Here is a 21,127-nt window from a genome sequence, read left to right on the forward strand (position 1 = left end):
ACGCGTGTGGTATTACGCAAAGCTATTTTGGAAGATACCCAGGCGTCACGAATGCGCGTATATTTCCCAAACGGATTGTCCAAGACAATATATGACCACTCAGTCAAATAGTTAGCTATCCACAGCCAAAACTAACCTACAACTTACCGCCACATATTTTCTCAAGTTCGAAGTTGAGTTCTTGTAGGCTGAAATGTCCACATTTCTAGGCAGACAAAGAAGGCAGCGCATAATGTAACTACTGTTTTTGGTTGTCTGTAAGTAAAACGTAGTTTGAACGTGAGGCCAGGGGTGTTCTGCCTCCTACGAATCACCCGCCGTTGTTTCAGCCATTGTTGTCGCCCACTCATCCTTCTGTGTGCTGTGACTGGCTACTTTTGATTGGTGAAACGGAGTCATGTGGGGCTATGACAGAGCCAAAGCAAAGACCAGTCAGCCTCTTTGGCTGAAGTCTCTCTGAGAGAATGAAACAAACAGAACGTGCATTGAATAAAAAATGGGTAAAAAGTGACGAGCGGAATGTAGCCAAATATAACAGAGTAAAAGTAACATTTTTTCTTCACAAATATACTCGAGTAAAAGTGAAAAGTATGTTGCATTAAAACTACTCTTACAAGTACAATTTATTCAAAAAGTTACTGAAGTAAATGTAACGGAGTAAATATAACGCGTTACTACCCACCTCTGTAAATGGGGAACAACACAAGACTGCATTGTATGCAGACGATGTTTTGGTATATTTAAGTGAAACTTCCAATTCACTTCCTGAACTGTTTAAGCTATTGGACACTTTTGGCAAATACGCAGGATGTAAACTAAATGTTCAGAAAACCCAGGTTTTGACACTAAACTATACTCCACCAAAACAACTGCAAGATAAATATAATTTGAAATGGAATCGGAGCACACTGAAATACTTAGGGGTGCTGATACCCAAAGAAATTTCCACATTGGCAAAGATTAATTATGATCCCCTTTTGACCAAAATAAAATCAGATACACAGAGATGGAACTCCAACCCTTGAGTCTTACCCAAAGAATTGAATCAGTAAAAATGAACATTCTCCCAAGACTCCTCTTTTTGTTTCAAAAAACTCTTCCCATAGAAATCTCCACAAAACAATTCTCTGAGTGGGATAAAATTATCTCCAGATTCATTTGGCAGGGGAAAAAACCCAGAGCAAGGTTTAAAACCTTACAACTCCCAAAGGAGGACAGAGGTATGGCTGTACTGTAAGATTACTTCTACTCGGCTCAAATTAAACCATTGATGAATCTGATTGATGTGCAACCAAAACTACCATGCCAGATGGAAAGACATCAAATTCTCTCTAATTAGGACCATCCAATTCAGGCAGTATTAGGCAATAAGGACTTGGAAAAATTTATAAACAGCGTGCAAAACCCATGGATAAAATTTCAACTTAAAGTCTGGAACTCTGTTAGGGAAGAATATAAATTACAAGATAAATTAAGAATAATTAGATGGTGTGCCTATGACCCCAATTTTAAACCTAATCAATTGGACCCTAGATTTAAAAATTGGATAGCCAAAGGAATAACATTTTACTCATTAACAGATAAGGGACAATTAAAAAATTTCTAAATTTTGAAAGAAAAATATTCTCTAGAAAGACAAGACTTCTATAGGTATCTACAAATACGACGTTATTTTGACCAAGTTGTTAAAAATTATCCATTAGATATGGACAGCCCAGTGCTAAAAGAAGTCTTAGGAGCCTGGAATGGCACAGCTACTGTGACTTTCAATGGAAGTGCACCAACTCGCATATATGGAAAGAATTTGGATGGAACTGTCTAATTAGATTTTTTATTACCCCAAAGCAGAAAGCACACTTTACAGGAGAGGATTCAAATGTGGAGAATGTGTGGAAGCCAGGATGCCAACCACTGGCATTTATTTTGGGAATGCCCAGTAATAAAACATTTTTGGTCAGAGATGCACAAAATATTGGAAGGCATATTTAATACTAAAATACCTTTTCAGTTTTGCACTTTTATTTTAGGGAAAGTTGATTTTCATCCAGGGTACTTCAACGGATATTTATTTGGCGTTCTGATATCTGCTTGGAAAGAAACCATCACTAGGCCACTAGCTGCTTCCTGACCTCCCCACAAAAGAAGAATGGACAGATATGGTTAATGAAGTATATATAATGGAAAAAATTACCTTTTCACTTCGCTTACAAATGAACAAGTTTACTAAGTTATGGTAAAATTGGGTTTCTTATTTACAACAGTCACGGCCAAATTTTATGGAGTTGACAAATTAATAGATCCTTTGTTGATGTGGGGAGTTCTATTGTCTAAGGAAAAGGTTGCCTGGTCTCCTAACCAAAAAATTGTATTAATGGGTATGTATGAAGTATATATATTTTTTTATTTTAAACTTAGATAATTTACTGGATTGTCTCCCAGCATGCCAATGTACATCTTCATTCCAAAACGTCCATCCTTTCAGAGTGTAAATAGTTATCGAAAATTGTATAAGATGCATATTGCTTTAAAAAAGGATAATGAGAAGGGAAGGGTTTCAGGTCATGCTGTACATTTGTTAGTGCTACAGACCTCTAATGCTCACTGTAATTGCAAGACAATTTCCTTGTAACTGGTGAAATGCTCTCAATTATCCTCTAAATAAAGAATTACAAAAAAAAATGAATAGCCAGCACAGTCTCTGGACTTAAACCCCATCGAGCTGGTTTGGGTTGAACTGGACAGAAGGATGAATGCAAAACAACCTACAAGTGCAACACAATATTTGATTTCCGATGCAGAACGAATGCCACGAGTGTGTTCAGATGTTATATCTGCAAAAGGCAGCTACTTTGATGAGTCAAAAAATTTGAATAAATTGTGTTAAACTGAACAATTCCATGATTTCTTTTTTTTTAATCTCCAATTGTTTATTTGTTCTATGCTTTAATTTCAGAGTACATTGAGACAACTGCGTAAATTTCAATAAAAACTGGAAAAATGGTGTTCTATAACTTTTGACTGGTAGTGTATATAAAAATATTAAATTATTTATAATTCCCTATGAAACCAATGTGCACTTTGTGTAAGAATGTTTTAGTAATACACATTCATTGACTGCTCGACTCAAAGAATATCTGACTGAGGGGTCTTTGACAGATGATTTGACTTTCAGGGGGCTACCCTATGGTGATTAACGAGAAGAAAAATATATATTAAAAGTACACCACTGCGAGACTATTTTTTCTCTATCATTTGTAAAATCCTGTTAAACATGTTTACAAATGAATGATCGAGGCATCATTATATGGGGTTAATGATCTGTTACATTACTCTTGCATATTAAACATTAAACTGTAATGTTGTTGGTACTACTGCTATTCATGTTTTAGGCATACTGATATTTATTTATTTTTTTTAACTTGATCTTTATCTGCTTAAATAAAACATTCTCACTTAGTATTTTTCATGGTTTATTTTAGAATAGACCTATGTCTTCTTAAATATGTGGCAAAGCCAGCATCTTATAAGACATAGCCTAAACTTATTCTCTGAAATTAAACACAAGCCTTTTGCCTCATGTGCACTCTTATTGTTGCTTTTGAAATTGTTGGCTCTATTTTTGTTTTTGGAATGTATTCAAAAGCTGCATTTCTGTAGCCTTAGTACAAGTTATTGGGGTAGCCCCATTTAAAATAATTGAAGTACACATTTCTAATTAATTTAGCACATCCGTAAGATTTATTGTTATTATTTAAATAAACTGTGCTATAGTAAGTAAGGTGCCCAAACCCTTATGGTAAGCCTCAGTAGCCTCCAAGCCTCCATCGTATATGGTGATATGGCTAGTTATTGTTGCAGCACTACAGTACATATTAGCAGCATAATATAAAAAATATAATATTCTTTCACAGATCAATATCAATATTTTTTAACTGGGTATCTTTTGGACAATTTATTTTTTGGCCTCTCTGAATGTAGCAGGCTAGCTTTGTCATTTCAAATGGCTTTGCTTTTATGCAGCACAACACATTGAGACAAATATATTATGTAGCATTTTCTAATCTTGTAAGTTCCATCACTGTGCGTGTCCCCTGTCTTTCCCAGGTGGACTTCAATGACATTCATGCCAGAACACAGGCAGAAAGGAGAAGACTGGAAGAGAAGCAGAAGAGACTGGAAAGGATTTATAAAGATAAAGTGACAAAGGCGATCCAGGAGATGGAAGGCAAGAGCTCCTATCTCTTTTTAAGCTTTATCTGCTTTACCTAGTTCGTTTAAGCTTTGAAGCTCAGAGCTTCTGAAGCTGTGTATCTCTGAAGCGCTGATGCTTTCTTTCTAACTGTAAGACTGAAGTTTTGAAGCTGTGAATCTCTGAAATTTAGGTCAACATTGAATCTTCATTTTTAAGAAGTAAAAGGGCAACGATGGCTGTTCTATAAGAGCTGTAATTGGTTTCTTACTGTACAGTTGTCATCGAAGAGTCTTAACCCTACCCTCAAAGAAATGAATTGTTGGATATCTTTCATAAAATTATGTACAGTGGTTGCACCCAGTATTAAGTGTACAGTGAGCTGCATAAAGTATAGGACAAAGACATATTTTCTCCTAATTTGCCTCTGTACTCCACAATTTTCGATTTTCAATACAACATTTATTAGTGGTTTAAGTGCACATTTTCATCTTTTATTTAAGGGAATAAAAATACCCTTGTAGAAATGTAGAAATCACAGCACTTTTTATACATTTCCCCCCTCATTTCAGGGCGCCATAAACAGGGTTTTTCTTGCATTGAAATGTCTTAGGCAGCCTAGCTGTTCTTTCAAGCTAGAGGAGAAATCATGGAGGGAAAAAAAAACAGTTTTTAAACGATCCAAATTTATTGGTACAATCTGGTTGTGACGAATACACTTAATTGCATAAAATAATGAGACCCACGTGTGCCACTTACCCGTTTTGATTACATTCATAACTTAATCCGGTTGGATACAATTTAAACCAAAGTACAAGTGTGATGTTTCATTCATACAACCTTGTCTGTATAACAGAGTGGTGGAATAATTGTAACAGTAAATGAAAATTCCCAAAAATGGGTGTATGAAGGTTTTTTTCTGCACATACTAATGTTAATAAAGGAAATTTCTAATGATAATGTGAGACCAGCCACATCCTCAAATTTTGAACCATGGGGCTTTATTTATGAAAAAAAGACCATTGACACACAAGCAACTTTCTAACTTACTGTGAAGCGAGTTGTGGTAATGTCCAAATCGATGAGGAAAGATACTTTCGTTTGTTTCTTAATACCCACGTAAGCTTTTACGAAGCAAATAGCCTGCTATTCAGACCAGTCTGGTGTGTGCTTATTAGGGATGCAGATTTCATGCATTTATCTTAATCATTGACACCGTTTAATCGATTAATAATGATTAACTGATTAATTAATCAACACCCATTAATCGATTATTAATGATTAAAATGTACTATTTAGCCTAAAAATGATTAAAAATAGGCCAACCAATTCATTAGTTGTATATATAAGAGATTTAAGACATGTACAAACAATAATTATAGTAAGTGTACTGCCACTGGATTGCCACTGGAGACAAAAGGTATTGCTTATTGTCTAATGTGGCCTTATAGTAAAAAGAACACATCAGTCTTTTTTAACAGTGTAATTTCTATTCTGTATAATGAAAGTGGTAGGCTTTTCATTTAGCAAAATGGTAGCAAGTTCACAAGTTTATAAAGTTGTAAAGTTGACCTTAATGTGCAGTAACAAAAAAGGTATAGTGCTGTGAGACTCACTACAAAAGATAGCTAATAGGCAATATTCCGGAAGGCTATAACATATAGTACCATGAACGGCATTACCCATAGGCCTATGTCATTACCTACCTTAATACCTAAGCATTTTTGTTAAGGAATATCAGCATGCCTGTGTCCTTCTGGATAATTATGGTATTTAGTCTATAGAAGGTTATGTCGGCTGCTGATAAGACGCGTGCAGATGGCACTGATGTTCTAGTAATGGACAAATAGCATTTTGCTAATGCTGCTAGTCTAGGGAACCGTGACTCCTTAACTTTGTACCATTTCAGTAGATTTGTGTCTAACGATGGAAAAATATCTTTCTAATCTAAAATCTAATCCCCGGCATTAGGTTATTCATTGAAACGGTATATTGAAGTGTAACTGTTTAATCAATAAAATTAATTGATCAACATTCTTATTAACGATTATCAGTTTACTGTTAGCATCCCTAGTGCTTATTATAAATGCCTGTAAGGTGGTGGTTTTTTCCATGAATCACTTTTCGCATCCAGAAGATGATGCTATGTGAATGAAACAAGCAAATTAGCTGAACACATTCAACATTAAACACTGAACTAACTTAAAAAGGTTGATGAGTACAATTAATTTCTTTAACAAATAAGAAACACCATTTAAAATGCCTAAGGTCTCCCTGAAAGGACACTACATGTAAATGGTATTAAACAACACCTAGTTTCCCTAATATCCAAATCTCTCTGGGTACCTACCATCTCTTTTTCTTTTTCCCAAGGCGCGCAGGAACTGGCGTGGCAAATTGTGGTCACTCACTCACTCACGGACAACCTTTGAGGGAGGTTTGGTGGGACGCATGCGCAGGTGGTACGGAACATTTTTAAGCACAGCTTTATCGCCTAACGTTACTTTAGCTAACCCTAACATTCGCGTTTTGCCTACTTTAGCTAACCTAGTTAGCGCATACAGATCGCCTACTTGAGTTAACCTAGTTAGCGCGTACGGGTGCTATCCTGCATGCATGAGTAGGAGCTATGGACACACAGCTACAACCACTGATACAGATGTATGGGCACACGGAGGACAACAAATAACGTTACAGAGGTGAGGACGTGCCATAGCTAGCTAGCTATATAGTACGGAGGGCAAAACAGAGGTTTAGAATGTCGCCAGCAGTGTATGCGCGTGAGCTCGACAACACATTTCTCATAGAAAAGGTAGTTTGTAGCCTTTTTTTAGTTAATTGCAGTGGTGGTACAAGTGACAAGAAGTAAGTGGTACTGTGCTGTTAGCCTTTATAGATCGCCGTACAAGGTTCATGTAAAGTAGCTAGCACAATCTGACAGCACTAACCCATAAAAATGTACTGTGAATGGTACTTGCTCAATCGAACGATAAATGTGAAAAACATTTAATTACAATCAGTGGCACTGAAATTTTCTGTCACCCTCAATAAATGGCAGAACTCCCAGTAGAGGTTTGAATTAAATCTTTTAACGTTATATATTTTCTGAAACGTTATCGATTCCGCTTGGCCACAGTGAGTGAAACTAGGCGATCTGAGCATATAGTTCCTATGTAAATTACATCAAAAGGATTCAGCCTTGTTGTTTGCTACCTAAACTTCACAGCACAGTCATTGCCGTTATCATGATTGTAGCATGAAATGTCTATTTTCAACTGCCATATATGAGCGCGTAAAATCAACCAAAAAATATAGTTCGCCAAGTTGCGCCGTGGCTCTGGACAGTTTCGTGCTTGTAAAATGGCATTCTGTAAACATGTAACGGCAAAAAAGCTCGGAGACGGCATAATTGTAACAGGTGGTACATTTATACAGATAAAATGTTTCCAGCTGTAGTTACAAATTGTAATTGGTGGCGGGAAGTGGTTAACACATTTTGAAGTCCAAGGCTAGACACTTATTTTTTAGCGAAAAACATCAATGAACATCCTTCAATTAACATCCAGCCATAGCTAAATATAGAGTTGACAGTGGCAGTGAAGCTGGACCGGCCGTAGTCGCTGTCACACAACCTCACCACCTAAGCCCTATTATGGGTGAGGAAAAACCCAGATAACGTTTGGGATACGTTTGTGTTATCTAAATTAAAGTTGTCGTGTTTCGTATTTTGCCGCATATCCTTTGCATGCAATGACTGCTTGAAGTCTGTGATCCGTAGACATTACCAATATCTTCTCGGTCGATACTCTGCCAGGCCTGCACTGCAGCCATCTTCAGTTCCTGCTTGTTTCAGGGACTAGTTGCCTTAGATTTTTTCTTCAGAAGATGAAACGCATGTTCAGTTGGATTTAGATCAGTTGATTTTTGGTTTTGAAAAACGCTTTGTCGCTTTAGCAGTATGTATGGGATCATCATCTTTCTGTAAGATGAAGCGCTGTGCAATGAGTTTGGAGGCATTTCCTTAAACATGCTGCAGTAACATGCTTCTGTACACTTCAGAATTAATTCTGCTGTTACATCATCAATAAACGTAAGTGAACCAGTACCAGTAGTAGCCATACATGCCCAGCCAACCATAACACCCCTACCACCATGCTTCACAGAAAGGGGGGGTGTTTAGAATTTTGGGCAGTTCTTTTTTTGGGCTCCATACTTTGCTATCACTCTGATATTAGTGAATCTTGGTCTCAGTCTACAGTACTACTTTTTCCAGTACTACCAGTGGCTAACTAGTCGTGTGCATCTTGCAGTCTAGCCCCGGTAGCTCAGTTTGCGAAGTCTTCTGCGGACAGTAGTCACTGACATATCTTCACAGCCTCCTGAGTGTTACTGATATGCCGAACTGGTGTTTGGGGTTTTTGTTTCATTATGGTGAGAATTCTTTGGTCACCAACTATAGGTATTTTCCTTGGCCTACCAGTCTCAGACACTTAATGGCTTCCTTGACTATCATTGGAAACACTCATTGGCCCTCATTTTGACAAACACCAATAACAGATTCCAAAGGCAATGAAAAACCTAGAAAACTCTTATACGTACACTAAGGAAGCAATTGAATGCACCTGCCTAATAGGGCTGTCAAAAATATTCGAAGTTCGAAAACTATTCGAAAATCTTTCTTTTTTTAAAGTTCGAACCTAAATTTGAGCATTCGAATATTAGTTTTGTATCCCGCGTTTGGTAATTAACATGCAGGCTTTAATTTCATGCGGCGAATCATGTTCATGCACGCAAAGTTCATTTCCTGTGCTAACGTTACTTCCTCTGTCAACAAAAAACTTTCTGCCCTGGACCCAGGGCAAGTGGATCGTCTGGTTTTCCTTGCCAATAACGTCCGGTGATACTTTCAGCTCTATTGACACCTAACGTTACTGGTCAGCTAGCCTCGCAAGCCAGTCTCTTTTTTAACTTCATTCAACAGATCTGGTCAGCTAAATAATGTTCCCATGGCAGGCTATCTTTCTTTTATGAAGATTTTGATAAAATTGGATGATGAAAGAAGTTAAACAAACTGAAAAGAGCAAGTAATTTATGTTGTTTTAGGCTACAGGTATTAGCCGTTTGAATAGTTTTTGTGTTAAGAAATAAACAGGGATTTCCTATAAACAATCATTTCCCGATGATTAATAAATGCCGATGTGTGGCAAATTAAATCCACGTGAAAGTGCTTTATTCATTTGTGCATTAGGCTATAGAAACTGCAGGGGGCTCATTTATAAAATGAACTTGCATGCATAAGTCAAGCGAAGACCTGACTTAGAGCGACGACCGTTTCCACAGTCAAATCGAGTCATGTTAAAATGTTTAAATCACTACTTTGACGTGATTTTCTACGCACGCGCCACACAGTTGATCTAAAATAAGTTTTGTAAACGAGGCCCCAGATGTAGTAACCTAGTATTAAAGTTCACCGATGTCCTCTATTCTACTGCCCGCTCGTGGAAAATAACGCGTAGGCCAGTTTAGAGGGAGCGTCACATGCATATTGCGCCCGACAATAAGCGGCTTATTTTTGTGAATTATAGGCAAATGATATTCGAATATATTCGAACTCTAACTAATTACAAAAGCTAATATTCGAACTCAATTTCATGGCACTTTTGACAACTTTACTGCCTAATCAGAAACACTTGAGAAGCCATTTGTCCCAAACATTATGGTGCTCTATGAATAAGGAGGACTATGAATAAAAAGTGGTGAAAAAAAAAAACATGGTGAAACCAAAATGTATATAAATACCCTTTAATGAAAGCTGAGAGTTTGCATGTCATGTTAACCACATGTGGATTGTTCAATTACAAATCGAAAAATTGTAGAATACAGAGCCAAATCAAGAAAGAAAATATGTATTTGTCCCAAACATTATGGAGTTCACAGTATGTGACTTAAACTGATTTGTACAATGTACTTACGTGTTTAAATGGTCTTGTACTTAATAATACTGCATGCAACCACTGTCCATAATTGTATTAACCTCTTAGCGCAAAGCCCCTAGTGGTCAGCATGCCGGCGTGCCGAGATTGCAACTAAAGTATGAGTTAAAAACAGAAACGCTTTATTTTGGTTTCATTAGTAGTACAGGACAACTATGCCGAATACGAAGTTTCACAGCGCCACCATTGTCGCTCACCCCCTGCCTGCAGTCTCATCTGCAACCACACCCCCCACCCATGACATAATGGACAACATTGTTTATCTGGGAATTAAGAAAAATATTCTTTCACCACTCAAAAATCGTATTCTGTCATAGCAACAAGATAAACTCGACAATATCCCTAAGACATGCCAATAGAGCAATGAAAACACTGCTCACTGAATAACGAAATAAACAAGACAAAGTTTTCAAAAATGAAATGAAAATGAAAATGTCATTCTACAGTCAATATCTGGGACTAAATATTGAATAAATATACAACCTTCCCATTGGTTTTACGCGTAGACATGTCCCTTTTTAGACTGAGTTGTCCGTTTGTGAAATATACACGCATTTATGACGACTGGGTACCTTCCAAAATAGCTGTGCGTAATACCACACGTGTTGTTTACGGCATTGTCGCACTTTTTAGTACAGTCTGGTTTGATTGACAATTCATTTACTCAGTAAGTGAGAGTATAAGCTTTCTAACTAAGCTTTCTATCTATAACATGTCTAATTTCGCTTTTGGTATAGCGTTTTATATCTCAGCGTAACCAAAAGTTTTCTCATCATCGCATTCACTTACGCAGACCTGCCAACCTGCACGCATTTTGTGTACCAACCACGCAATTCTTGGTCAAAATATGCAGGTACGAAATGCCAGCTGAAACTACACAAAAAAAAAAAAGATTTAAATACGGAAAACAACCAATAAATACAAAACAATTCCGTACATTTATTCGGTATTTAAACTACATCCCTCGGATTGAACCAGATGCTACGACCTTGTGCTTGTGGCTCTGTAACCCCTCCCCGACCCACTTAACATCCACTGATATGCAGCGGTACTTTATTATCCGCCGAGGCGCAACGCTGCATTGCTGAGGTAAAATGGGAAGTGGGGAGTATAATAATCAAGCACAAAAATGTGACCGTAATGTTAACATAAAAAACGGTAAAACATGTTTGGTAACTTCAGGAGATGATGCATTTCAAGGGGTATATCCTAATGAGATAAATCTGTGTATATAGTTAGCCGTAGTAGTAGCTCGCATGCGATTTAGCCTCGTTACGAGACGTGTGAATAACTGATGGAGTAATTTAGCTGCAGTAACTCAAACGCTACGGAGGCTCCCTGTTCAAACTTTGAATCGCGAACGCTCTGTTGGAGTAAATTGACTATTGCAAAGGTGTTTCACTATAGACTGCTAACGTAGCAAATAATTCCTATTATTGCAGCCAATCACCCGACCAGCCTTGCAGTTAGAAAATAAATATGACATCAGATGACGAGGATACTAGCAAGGAGAGAGAGAGCAGCAGACCTACTAAAAAGAAGCCAGTCCATGCCCCCCCAGAAGTTCCTCGCAAAATATGAGGAGCAATGGCCGTGCCTCCGCCCCTCAAAACTTCCGCACCATGCATTTTGCACATTGTGCAATTATGATTTTGACATTAGCCACCAAGGAGCTTCAGGTAATAATTTGGCTAAACCTCTAGTTACAAAAGCCTACATTCCTAGATAATTTTTCAATTGAATACTATTTTTTTCATTAGGCCTATATGATGTGTGCCTATATAAGCTGATTCAATTATTTAATTATTAAATAAAAATGGAAATCATGAACAGAAACTTGGTTTTATTCATAATTGACAGTGTTTTACATCGCAACATAACCTTTTTTTTTTACATTACAACATAAGTTTCTGTAAATACTTGAAAATGAAAACATATGTTACAAGATACAAAATAAATTATTTCCATTTTTATTAAATAAGTGAATGCAATTCACTTATGGTTATCAGTTTGTATAAGCACACATATCATATAATAAAATATTAATCATGAAAAAATTGTTTTAAGCAGGTGTACTCAAACTTTTGCCTTGAAAGTATATCATAATATAGCCCAGTGCAGTGCAAGTGATATTTTAGAACCAGGTCAAATTATACAATTTTGCCTGATCACTTCTACAGTCAAAAATAGAATTATGAAGAAAGGCTTGTGTGTGTGTGTCTGTGTTTCTTGCAGACTGTTGTGTGCAAAGCGAAGTGGTGCGAAAGCATGTGAACTAAGCATTACACTGACTATTGTGGTACTCAAAATATTTTCCTAAGGTTGGCAGGTCTGCTTACGTATTCACTATGTGGTAGCAGTAAAAGACACTGCACCTGACAAAACGTTGTCAACGTTTTTTCGCAATTTCTTGGAAAATATTACTATTATTGAGGACTTCTGGGCATAGCTAATGTTTGCTGATAGACCTAGCTGACATAGATTTCTGGTGTAAGACAGGAGCGGATACTATATCATTGATTTCCTGTCTCTGTCTCCATCTACTGAAAACAGATAAGATTTTGACATTGCTATGTAAGTATTACTGCTCCAAATACTTTGGTTATGTACGTTATTTTATTAATTGAGTGTCTTTAAATAGGTTAGTGGTATTATATAATGTAGATATTTCACACTCTAATGTAAGTGTTCATTGGTAATTTAGTCATTTTTGTGATGCATGCAACAGTGATGACGTAAGAGTTGGAACATTGCCAAAACGTGGTGGACGGTTGAAAATTGTTTTCATGTCGTTCCATCCCCATACAAGAAAACATACGGGAGTACAGAGTATAGAAATACATACAAGAGTTAATTATTACACATTTAGGTACTGTACTGCATTGTTTTTGCATTATTTTTTTAACCTGATAGCAATGTTTCATATTAAACCTTCATAAGGGGCTCATTTATATGCTTTATAATGGACAAAAAGCATTTTATTCATTTTTGGAGAGATTTTGGATATGATTCTGGACCCCTAGATATTTTAGACCACTGTACTGCCGGAAAGCTTGTAATTTCCACTTGTAAATGATGCAACAGTGATTTTCTTGATTCAAAACATTTGATTTGTAGTGAAATATGTGAATATGTTGTGATTTACAGCAGTGCATAATTTATACATTTTGGATAGATTTGGAGACACTGGGTTACACTGCTTAGTTTTTGCTTCACAGAACTTTATTAGTTGTACATACCCACACTTTTTTATGTGTGGGTATGTACAATTATTTATGATTTTATGAACTTGTGGTCAAGAAGTTTTTGATCCAGGACATGTATAGTTTAACTTGCTGTATATATGCAATCTCCCAGTATTTCATTGCAAACTAAAAAAGCAAATTCATTTTAGATTTTTTGCTAGACAGTTGCATTTGTGGCACTTTATTTCTTCCAAAATTTTGAATATAAATTAATCTAAGTTAGTATTGTAAATGGTACAAATGTCTTGCTTCATTTAAACCATTTTTCAAGTATCTATGGTGTTCACATCTGGAGTTATAAAGCTTTAAATAGGGTACCCCCTAAATGGGCAAGGATTGGCCAGATTTGGCATGTGGGCTAAGGGGTTAAATAAATCCAACTATACATTTTTTGAGTGGTTTTCCAAAAAGAAATCAACAAGTATTTGGAAGTATACCTCAGAAAACATGCTCAGTTAGATGCAACATACTGTATTTTCCACCACTAAATGGCCTTTAGAGTTTGTGGAATGAAGTGAAAAAAGTTGTATGTCAGGTGCTGTGGAAGGACAAGCTGGCTCTGGCTCTGAGTGGATCATGTTTGTCTTTCCCACTTCAGAGGCCATACCCGACATTGAGGAGTGCTTGACGGAGGTAGAGAACTGCATTCAGCTCCTAACGCCCCACCCGGGAGACTTCAACCTTGGCAGTCTGGAACCAACAGCTGCCTCTCCATCACCAGCCTCCATGCCCCCAGGGCATCACAAGGAGCCCCTGGTCTCCACTGTTGATGATGAGAGGCCTTGTTGCAGTAAAGACCTGGAGGATAAGGGAGCAGAGGAGTTAAAGGAGGTGACAAAAAAGGAGGAAGAAGAGAGCAGTGAAGAGGAGTCAGAGATGGAGGAGGTTCCAGAGCAAGACGCTTTTATTCGAAACACAGGTTTGATGTCACGCACGTACAGCCTGGCCCTGGACATTTCAACAGGTGCGTAAAAAGTAAAAGTTACATTTTTTAACTGTTTTAAAATTTGATGCTGAATCATGTTTAGTGTTTACAAAGCATTCAGTCTGTTTTATTCAGCCATAATTTCTTTGTTTGATTCCTGGCCCTACAAATGATTATTTATTTATTTATTTATTTATTTATTTATTTATTTATTTATTTATTTATTTTTATTTACAAATTTCTTGTTGAATTGTTTGTGCAATGCGCAATCAAATATGAATGTACCAATGTACATGTTTCTTTTTTTTTGCAACTCCAGACGTTAGTGTGAAGGAAACAGAGGACAATGAGGCCGTGGTCAACGCCATGCGTGACCTGCACTGCCTCATCAGCACAAAGCATCTGCCTGCAGTCCAATCCTGGGTTAAGGTACTGCCTGTGAGCTACAGGAAACGATTTGAACAATCCATACGCTCAACTGGGTGCAGCCAGAACTCTGTATTTAGAACAGGGCTCAAACTGTTACTACACCCAAAGGAACTGTGCATTTTAGAACAGGGCTCAAACTCTTACCACACCCAAAGGAACTGTGCATTTTAGAACAGGGCTCAAACTGTTAATACGCCTACAGGTACTGTGTAGTTAGAACAGGGCTCACGTGGTTACTACACCCGCAGATACTGTGTATCAAGAATCTGCTAAAACCATTACTACTCCCATGGGAACTGTGTATTTGGAAACAGCTCAACCAGTTCCTACACTCTCATTTAGCCCTGGCTGAAAGTACTGTAGGTACTGTGCATTTGGAACAGGGCTCAGGAATGACTGCCTGTAATAGTCATTCAGAACTGAGTTCAGTAACAGGCAGTATCCAGCTCATGCAGATGCACACAGCACATGCTGTATAGGTGCAGGAGTTTTGTGTGCTGGAGTTAAAGGCCTGGTACACGAGCAGAACAGACACGGACGGGTAGGAGAGACAGATTGACAGTGTCATCTCTCTCAGCTGTTTACCAAGGCTGGAGGGAATGAGGTGCCCCTCAGACGTGCACTGGACTTGAAGAAGGGCCTAGTGAAGGCTTTGCAGAAGCACAAGGAGCTGCACATCGAGTACAGGAGGAGAGAGCGCCGAGTGGTGAGTGTTACTCTGCTTTGGCCTGCATTCTGACCATATTTTTACTAAGGAGCGACTGTTGTCTCCAGGCCAGAAGATGCATATTGTTTTTTAATCTAGATCAGATGTTTTGCAGAATTGGATGTGGATGCTTGCAAGGAGACCTGCAAACTTGTTGAAAGCGCACAAGCAGTCCAACTGGGATATTAACACACTTTTGAGCAAAGTGCTTTATGACCTTTACAGGCACTGTAGATGCTAAAGCAGCTGTCTGAGTGGTATCCCTCTCTTCCTGTCTCTCTTTCAGTCTCTGCCTCTCTGGCTTACTCACATGCACAAGAACACACATACATACACCCTTACTAAAACACAACTGAGCAGCCATACTACCCTAGTGCCCCAGTGCAGTCATGGGGACATTGTGCTGTAGGAGACCTTTCGGATAAGTTGTTAATCCGAGTTTCTGACTTACTGTGGTCATTAAAGATCCGACAACACTTATCGCAAAGATTTGGGGGTTCACCGGTGTCCTGGCTAAGTTATCATCCTGGCTCTCTCAACCTGCCACCTAATTGTCCCCCAGTTTAATTAGCTGAAATCGTTCTCTCCTCCTCTGCTGATGTGTGGTTCTGGAGCAAAATGGCTGCCATGCATCACCCCGGGGGGGTACTATACATTGGTGGTGATTGTGGACAGTTTATCCCTCAACACTATGAAGCATGTTGGGTGTAAGAAAAACACTATATTAATTCAAGGAATTAAATAATAATTATTGTTAATTGCTCACTGTCAAACTTAGCACTCACACCTGCTGACTCACTCAGTTGTTCACAAATGTAGTCATTGTCTCACATGGATGCAGACACTTGTACACACAAACACCCACACAGGTACCATAATGAATGCTTAATAACTCCACATCTATCTGACTGAGGAAGTTATTTTGGCTCCTGATTAAGCCACTTGGTCACATTACAAGTTGCATTGTCATTTTTTACCAGGAGAGGGCACCATCCTACCATATCGGAACCCAGCATAAGCAATAACCAGGTCAAAACTCAGGTCATCCAAAAATGAATGCAGGTGTTCTGACATTGGAGTTGTGACCTAAACATGAGTCAAGAGCTGTATGAAGCATGACCTGTGACCTATGAATTTATTTTGGCAGTTATAAAAATGGAACAGTAGTGATAAGAATGTATAGCTAGACAGAAACATCACCTTTTCTCCACATTTGGTGAGTGTTTATACATCTGTCTATATTTCAGTGTTTTTGTGGAAGTGCCTGCAGTTACCTGTGTGTATGCATGGCTTTTAAAGTTTAGGTGCATGCGTGTAGATGTGCAATTGTGTGCGGGCACTACAGGGAGAGAGTCCAGATTTGAGTAGAGCCCAAATAAATGAGTCTGAAGAATGCTGTTATGGATTACAGCAGAAAGAATTAGGATGTAAGAAACAGGGGAACAGGCAGCATGGAGCGGTAATGGAGAGTGAATCTCATCCTCACTGTAATGCGGGGAGCAGTTATGAGGCACATTATTATGACAACTGATTTCCCTTTTTAGCTGGGCCATGGAGGCAGAGGTTTGAGGGAGTGGAGCCGAGTGACAGTGACAAAGTGTCGCTCTCCTCTCCATATGGGTTTATCACTGTCAGTCCTCCATTTCCAATGCAGAGAGCCTTTGCTTTGTGATAAAGCAACAACCCAAAGTCTTTTATCATAATTAGTTTTTTCTCTTTCCCCTTAAAAGCATTCCATTACTTTATTCGTTTTATCGCCGTTCTGACACAGACGGAATTGCTTTTTCGACGCAATAAATTTGCGCTGATTAGGGGTGGAAAGTGACGAAAAATCATAATGGGACACTGATCATTTCTGCTTGTCGGTCCATGTGTTGCTGATGTAAAACTCCAGAAGCATTTTGAGATTATTTTTGGCATTGTTTCAGTGGTGTATTTTCTTTGCTGTGTATTGGAAGGAAATTTCTGTATACATGTAATTCTTCCATAAAACCAGAAGATTTTTCTCTCTAAACTGAAAGGTGAAATTATAGAATGTTTGGGCCTTATGTTTGGGTAGACATTGGTCAGCACTCAGTTGAGCTTCTACTTGGTGAGGGCAATGGTCTGACAAATATCATGTGATAGGCCAGCTATTTCATCATGTGATCAAGGTTTATTAATGTAGGTATTAGTAATTGGTCTCTTGGTAAATCCTACAGGTCATTTTAAACCTTAAAACTATCAATTTATTCATTATTTAAGCCATGTTACTGTTTTAAACTAAATGTCAATTATTTTGCTGTGCTTATGTTTTGAGAAGTTTTTAGAAAAGCAGAAAATAACCCTTTCATGGAGTTTACATTTTAAATACCTGAACCATATTTATGGAGGCAACTACAGTAACATCTACCTTAGTAACAGCCTAATTTTATTTATTCCAAATTATTACTTTTGCTCACACTACAGCACTGGAATATATTGTCCCCCTTTGAATGCAATATAGAGGTGTAAATATTTGTTTGTTTTTGAGTGATGTTCCTGTATGGAGTATTTAATAAATTGAACGAAATGATGATATTGTCTTAGCAAAGCCATCTTATTCGTTGATTGTCCAAGTCAGAGCCACACACCTGTACGTGGTGTTCTGTCTTAACTAATGGATTCAAGCTTTGAATGGACTGGCATTTTAACCCCGGCAAAAAAGTTGATCACTTAGGTCTGTAAGGCACAACTGCCATGCTTGATGAGTAGATTAAAACCTTGCAAACATGCTGCTGATTCTTCAACACGATTCTGCATAAACATCTACTAGTCAGAACAAAAGATAAAATCCATTGCTCCATTTTGTGTGTGTGTGTGTGTGTGTGTGTGTGTGTGTGTGTGTGTGCGTGCGTGCGTGCGTGCGTGCGTGCGTGCGTGCGTGCGTGCGTGCGTGCGTGCGTGCGTGCGTGCGTGCGTGCGTGCGTGCGTGCGTGCGTGCGTGCGTGCGTGCGTGCGTGCGTGCGTGCGTGCGTGCGTGCGTGCGAGGGATGGTGTACCCAGCTGATGGCAGCATTGCACAGTTTCTCTTCTCCAGTGGTCGCCTTCCCACAATGCCCGCAGCCACGTCTCGCTCCAACCGCTGCTCTGGCTGTGTGAGGAAAGATGGATGCGACTGATGTGTTTGTCTCCTCTGTTGGCGAGATTTTGGGATATTATCTCTGCCTCTTTAATTATCAGTCACTGGAGGGTTTGTGTAAAGACCAGAGAATTTGTAAAGCATGCACCTTCTCAACTCCCCAAAACCGGAGCGAGTTTAACATGCACCATTGGCGAATATGGCATTGTTTACCAAGATAAGGCATCTTATCGGCACGGTAGGAAGAGCAGTAATTGATGTGCCTTTGTGTTTTTCTTCATTGGGAAGCCGTAGATAAAACGCAAGACTATACCCTTCCCCTGTTCTCCACCCTCCTCAGGTCAGCAGGGGCTTTCAGCGTGTGCCGCTGTGCTTCTAATCGACGGCTGGGCTGCTTTCTCTCTAGCTCCCCTCTGATCAGCGCATCACCCATAGCGTTACCACACTTGAGTGTGTGTTACTGATACAAGATCAGGATGGGTTGAAGAAACGGTTTGGAGCGGGGCTTATTTACCCCATGCCTGTTTAGATGCACCAATTACTCTTGATTTTAGTGAAAGCTCTGAGTTACTGAGGCTGTATAGGTTATTTTAAGCCCATAATAGACTATATTGTTGTCACTTGGAGGTATCAATTGTATTTATGGATCGTATTTAAAGTTGTGTTCTGATAATTCTGATCATTATTTGGACCCATAATGTTTGGCCTGCTTTGTTTGTCTGACAAATAAAAACCCATTAAACTCAAAAAGGCCACATCCTACTACCAACAAAAGAAATGTTCCAATGGTGGCTATGCTTGATATTTATTGGGCCTCCTCCATTGACAGAGATGTTTCAGCCCATCATGTGGGGATGGCTTCAACATTCCGGGGCGAACCTCATGGATTACCTGCTGGTTGCGGCAACTCCCTTTCCCTCTACCTATGAGTGAGGTGGTGTACGATAACGATGTTCTGGCTAAATATCCCCCACTTACCAGGAAAAAAGACATTGCTCCGCGTGCCCTTCCAATATATTTTGTATGGTCTAATTAACTCTGTAAGCAATCTCAATGACTTTGTGCCCAGGAAAGTGCTATGCTGGTGCACTCCTTAAATAAGTCTGTTATCCTTTTAAAAAATGATCATTGGCAGCAGCCTTGGACAACTGAACTCTCAACTTCATTTGTCTTTTGGCAAGTTTGATGGCTATGCATTTAAAAACCCATTCGATCTTATAAACTAAAAATTAAACGTACTCAGCTGTGATGGGCCAGCGTGCATCTGCTATTTATATGCTAATACCCTCTCTTACTGGAAGGTCTTGCAAATTATTACAGCAAACCAATAACTCAGGTGTGCAGGACAATGGGCCCAGCCAGCCTGCCGAGAAATAGAATTAAATATTCCACGTTGGTGATAGGATGTGGAGGGGGGGGAGGTTATGAGGAAGCCTTAAAGCCATGCAACGTTTGCTTTGCGTCCCGTTTAGTATTCCCTGGCTGCGTGAGGCTCCCTGGTGAGCTCGATGCATGGAGGAGCATTTGGGGATCTGGTTAACCCACAAGGGTACTGCTGTCTGGAGTAATATGGAACAATTGGCAACTGCCTTTTCAGAGAACTTACAAGGCACCCAAGGCTTTTGAAAATGTATCAAAGTTAACCTTGCAGTTATGATTTGACTTAAATTGTTCATGTTTTTGTTCATTCTTAGGGGTGTACCTTTATTGTTATTGCTTAACATGAAATAAGTCTAATATTTATTTGATGTTTTATGGGAATTTGGGGAAATTGAGTTTTGCAACATTTTAGAGTTCCACAGTGCTCTGAATAACAGTATGACATAAAGTGCTAGCATACCATTTTTGCACATCAGGTACAAGTAAACAGTTCACACCTAGAATCTATAGGACAAGTAGACAATCTGTCTGGTAGTTTTCTGACTGGTACAAAATTTATGGAACACATTTAATCGCATTACATTCCAAACAGTTTGAATTATATTTAAATTGAAAATACGCCAGTTTTTGGAAAATACACTGCACATCTTGACATAAGGGCAATGCTGCACATATCCTGCTTTATTTGTCACAGTGCCCAGTCGCAGTAGGGTCCCAGTAAATGCAGAGTCTGGATGATATTTTTAATCCAGTAAATTAATTTTGGTGTATGTTTGTATCCAGAGAAGGCCCCACTTTGATTAATCTAGTCTTTGGGACAATGTGTTAGCAGTTTCCAGAAACGGTGTTGCATAATCTCAAAACGTTTTGGAAAGATTTTTAAATGTTATGGGGCTTAGTGGCACAAAAAAGACTTTTGTTTCCAAGAATGTGGCATATCATTTATGTTTTAAGAATGTGCAGATTAAATTGCTTTCAATTCAATGATCAGATGAACAGAAATGCAAAAAGATTTCTTTGTGGATACCGTAATCTTCCCTAGTTGTGTATTTGTATTAAACTTGCATGCTCCCTTTAGCTTGTCACAATTGAATTGCTAAAATGCCACAATGCTATGGCCTGGGAAATCAAATTCCTTTATGGAATGCCCCATGGATTTC

General features: G+C 38.7%; 1 protein-coding gene across 2 annotated transcripts in view; it reads left to right on the forward strand.

Moving 5' to 3' along the window:
• The window catches only part of uvssa (UV-stimulated scaffold protein A), an 83,769-nt gene that overhangs the window by 26,136 nt on the left and 36,506 nt on the right, over positions 1 to 21,127 (forward strand). For both annotated transcript variants that reach the window (XM_064344102.1, XM_064344101.1), the window contains exons 4-7: positions 4,105 to 4,225; positions 14,026 to 14,391; positions 14,672 to 14,781; positions 15,359 to 15,487. In XM_064344102.1, coding sequence (XP_064200172.1) covers positions 4,105 to 4,225; positions 14,026 to 14,391; positions 14,672 to 14,781; positions 15,359 to 15,487 — 726 coding nt within the window. The remainder of the gene's footprint in view (positions 1 to 4,104; positions 4,226 to 14,025; positions 14,392 to 14,671; positions 14,782 to 15,358; positions 15,488 to 21,127) is intronic.

This window comes from Anguilla rostrata, chromosome 7, assembly GCF_018555375.3.
Source record: "Anguilla rostrata isolate EN2019 chromosome 7, ASM1855537v3, whole genome shotgun sequence".
Classification (NCBI taxonomy): domain Eukaryota; kingdom Metazoa; phylum Chordata; class Actinopteri; order Anguilliformes; family Anguillidae; genus Anguilla; species Anguilla rostrata.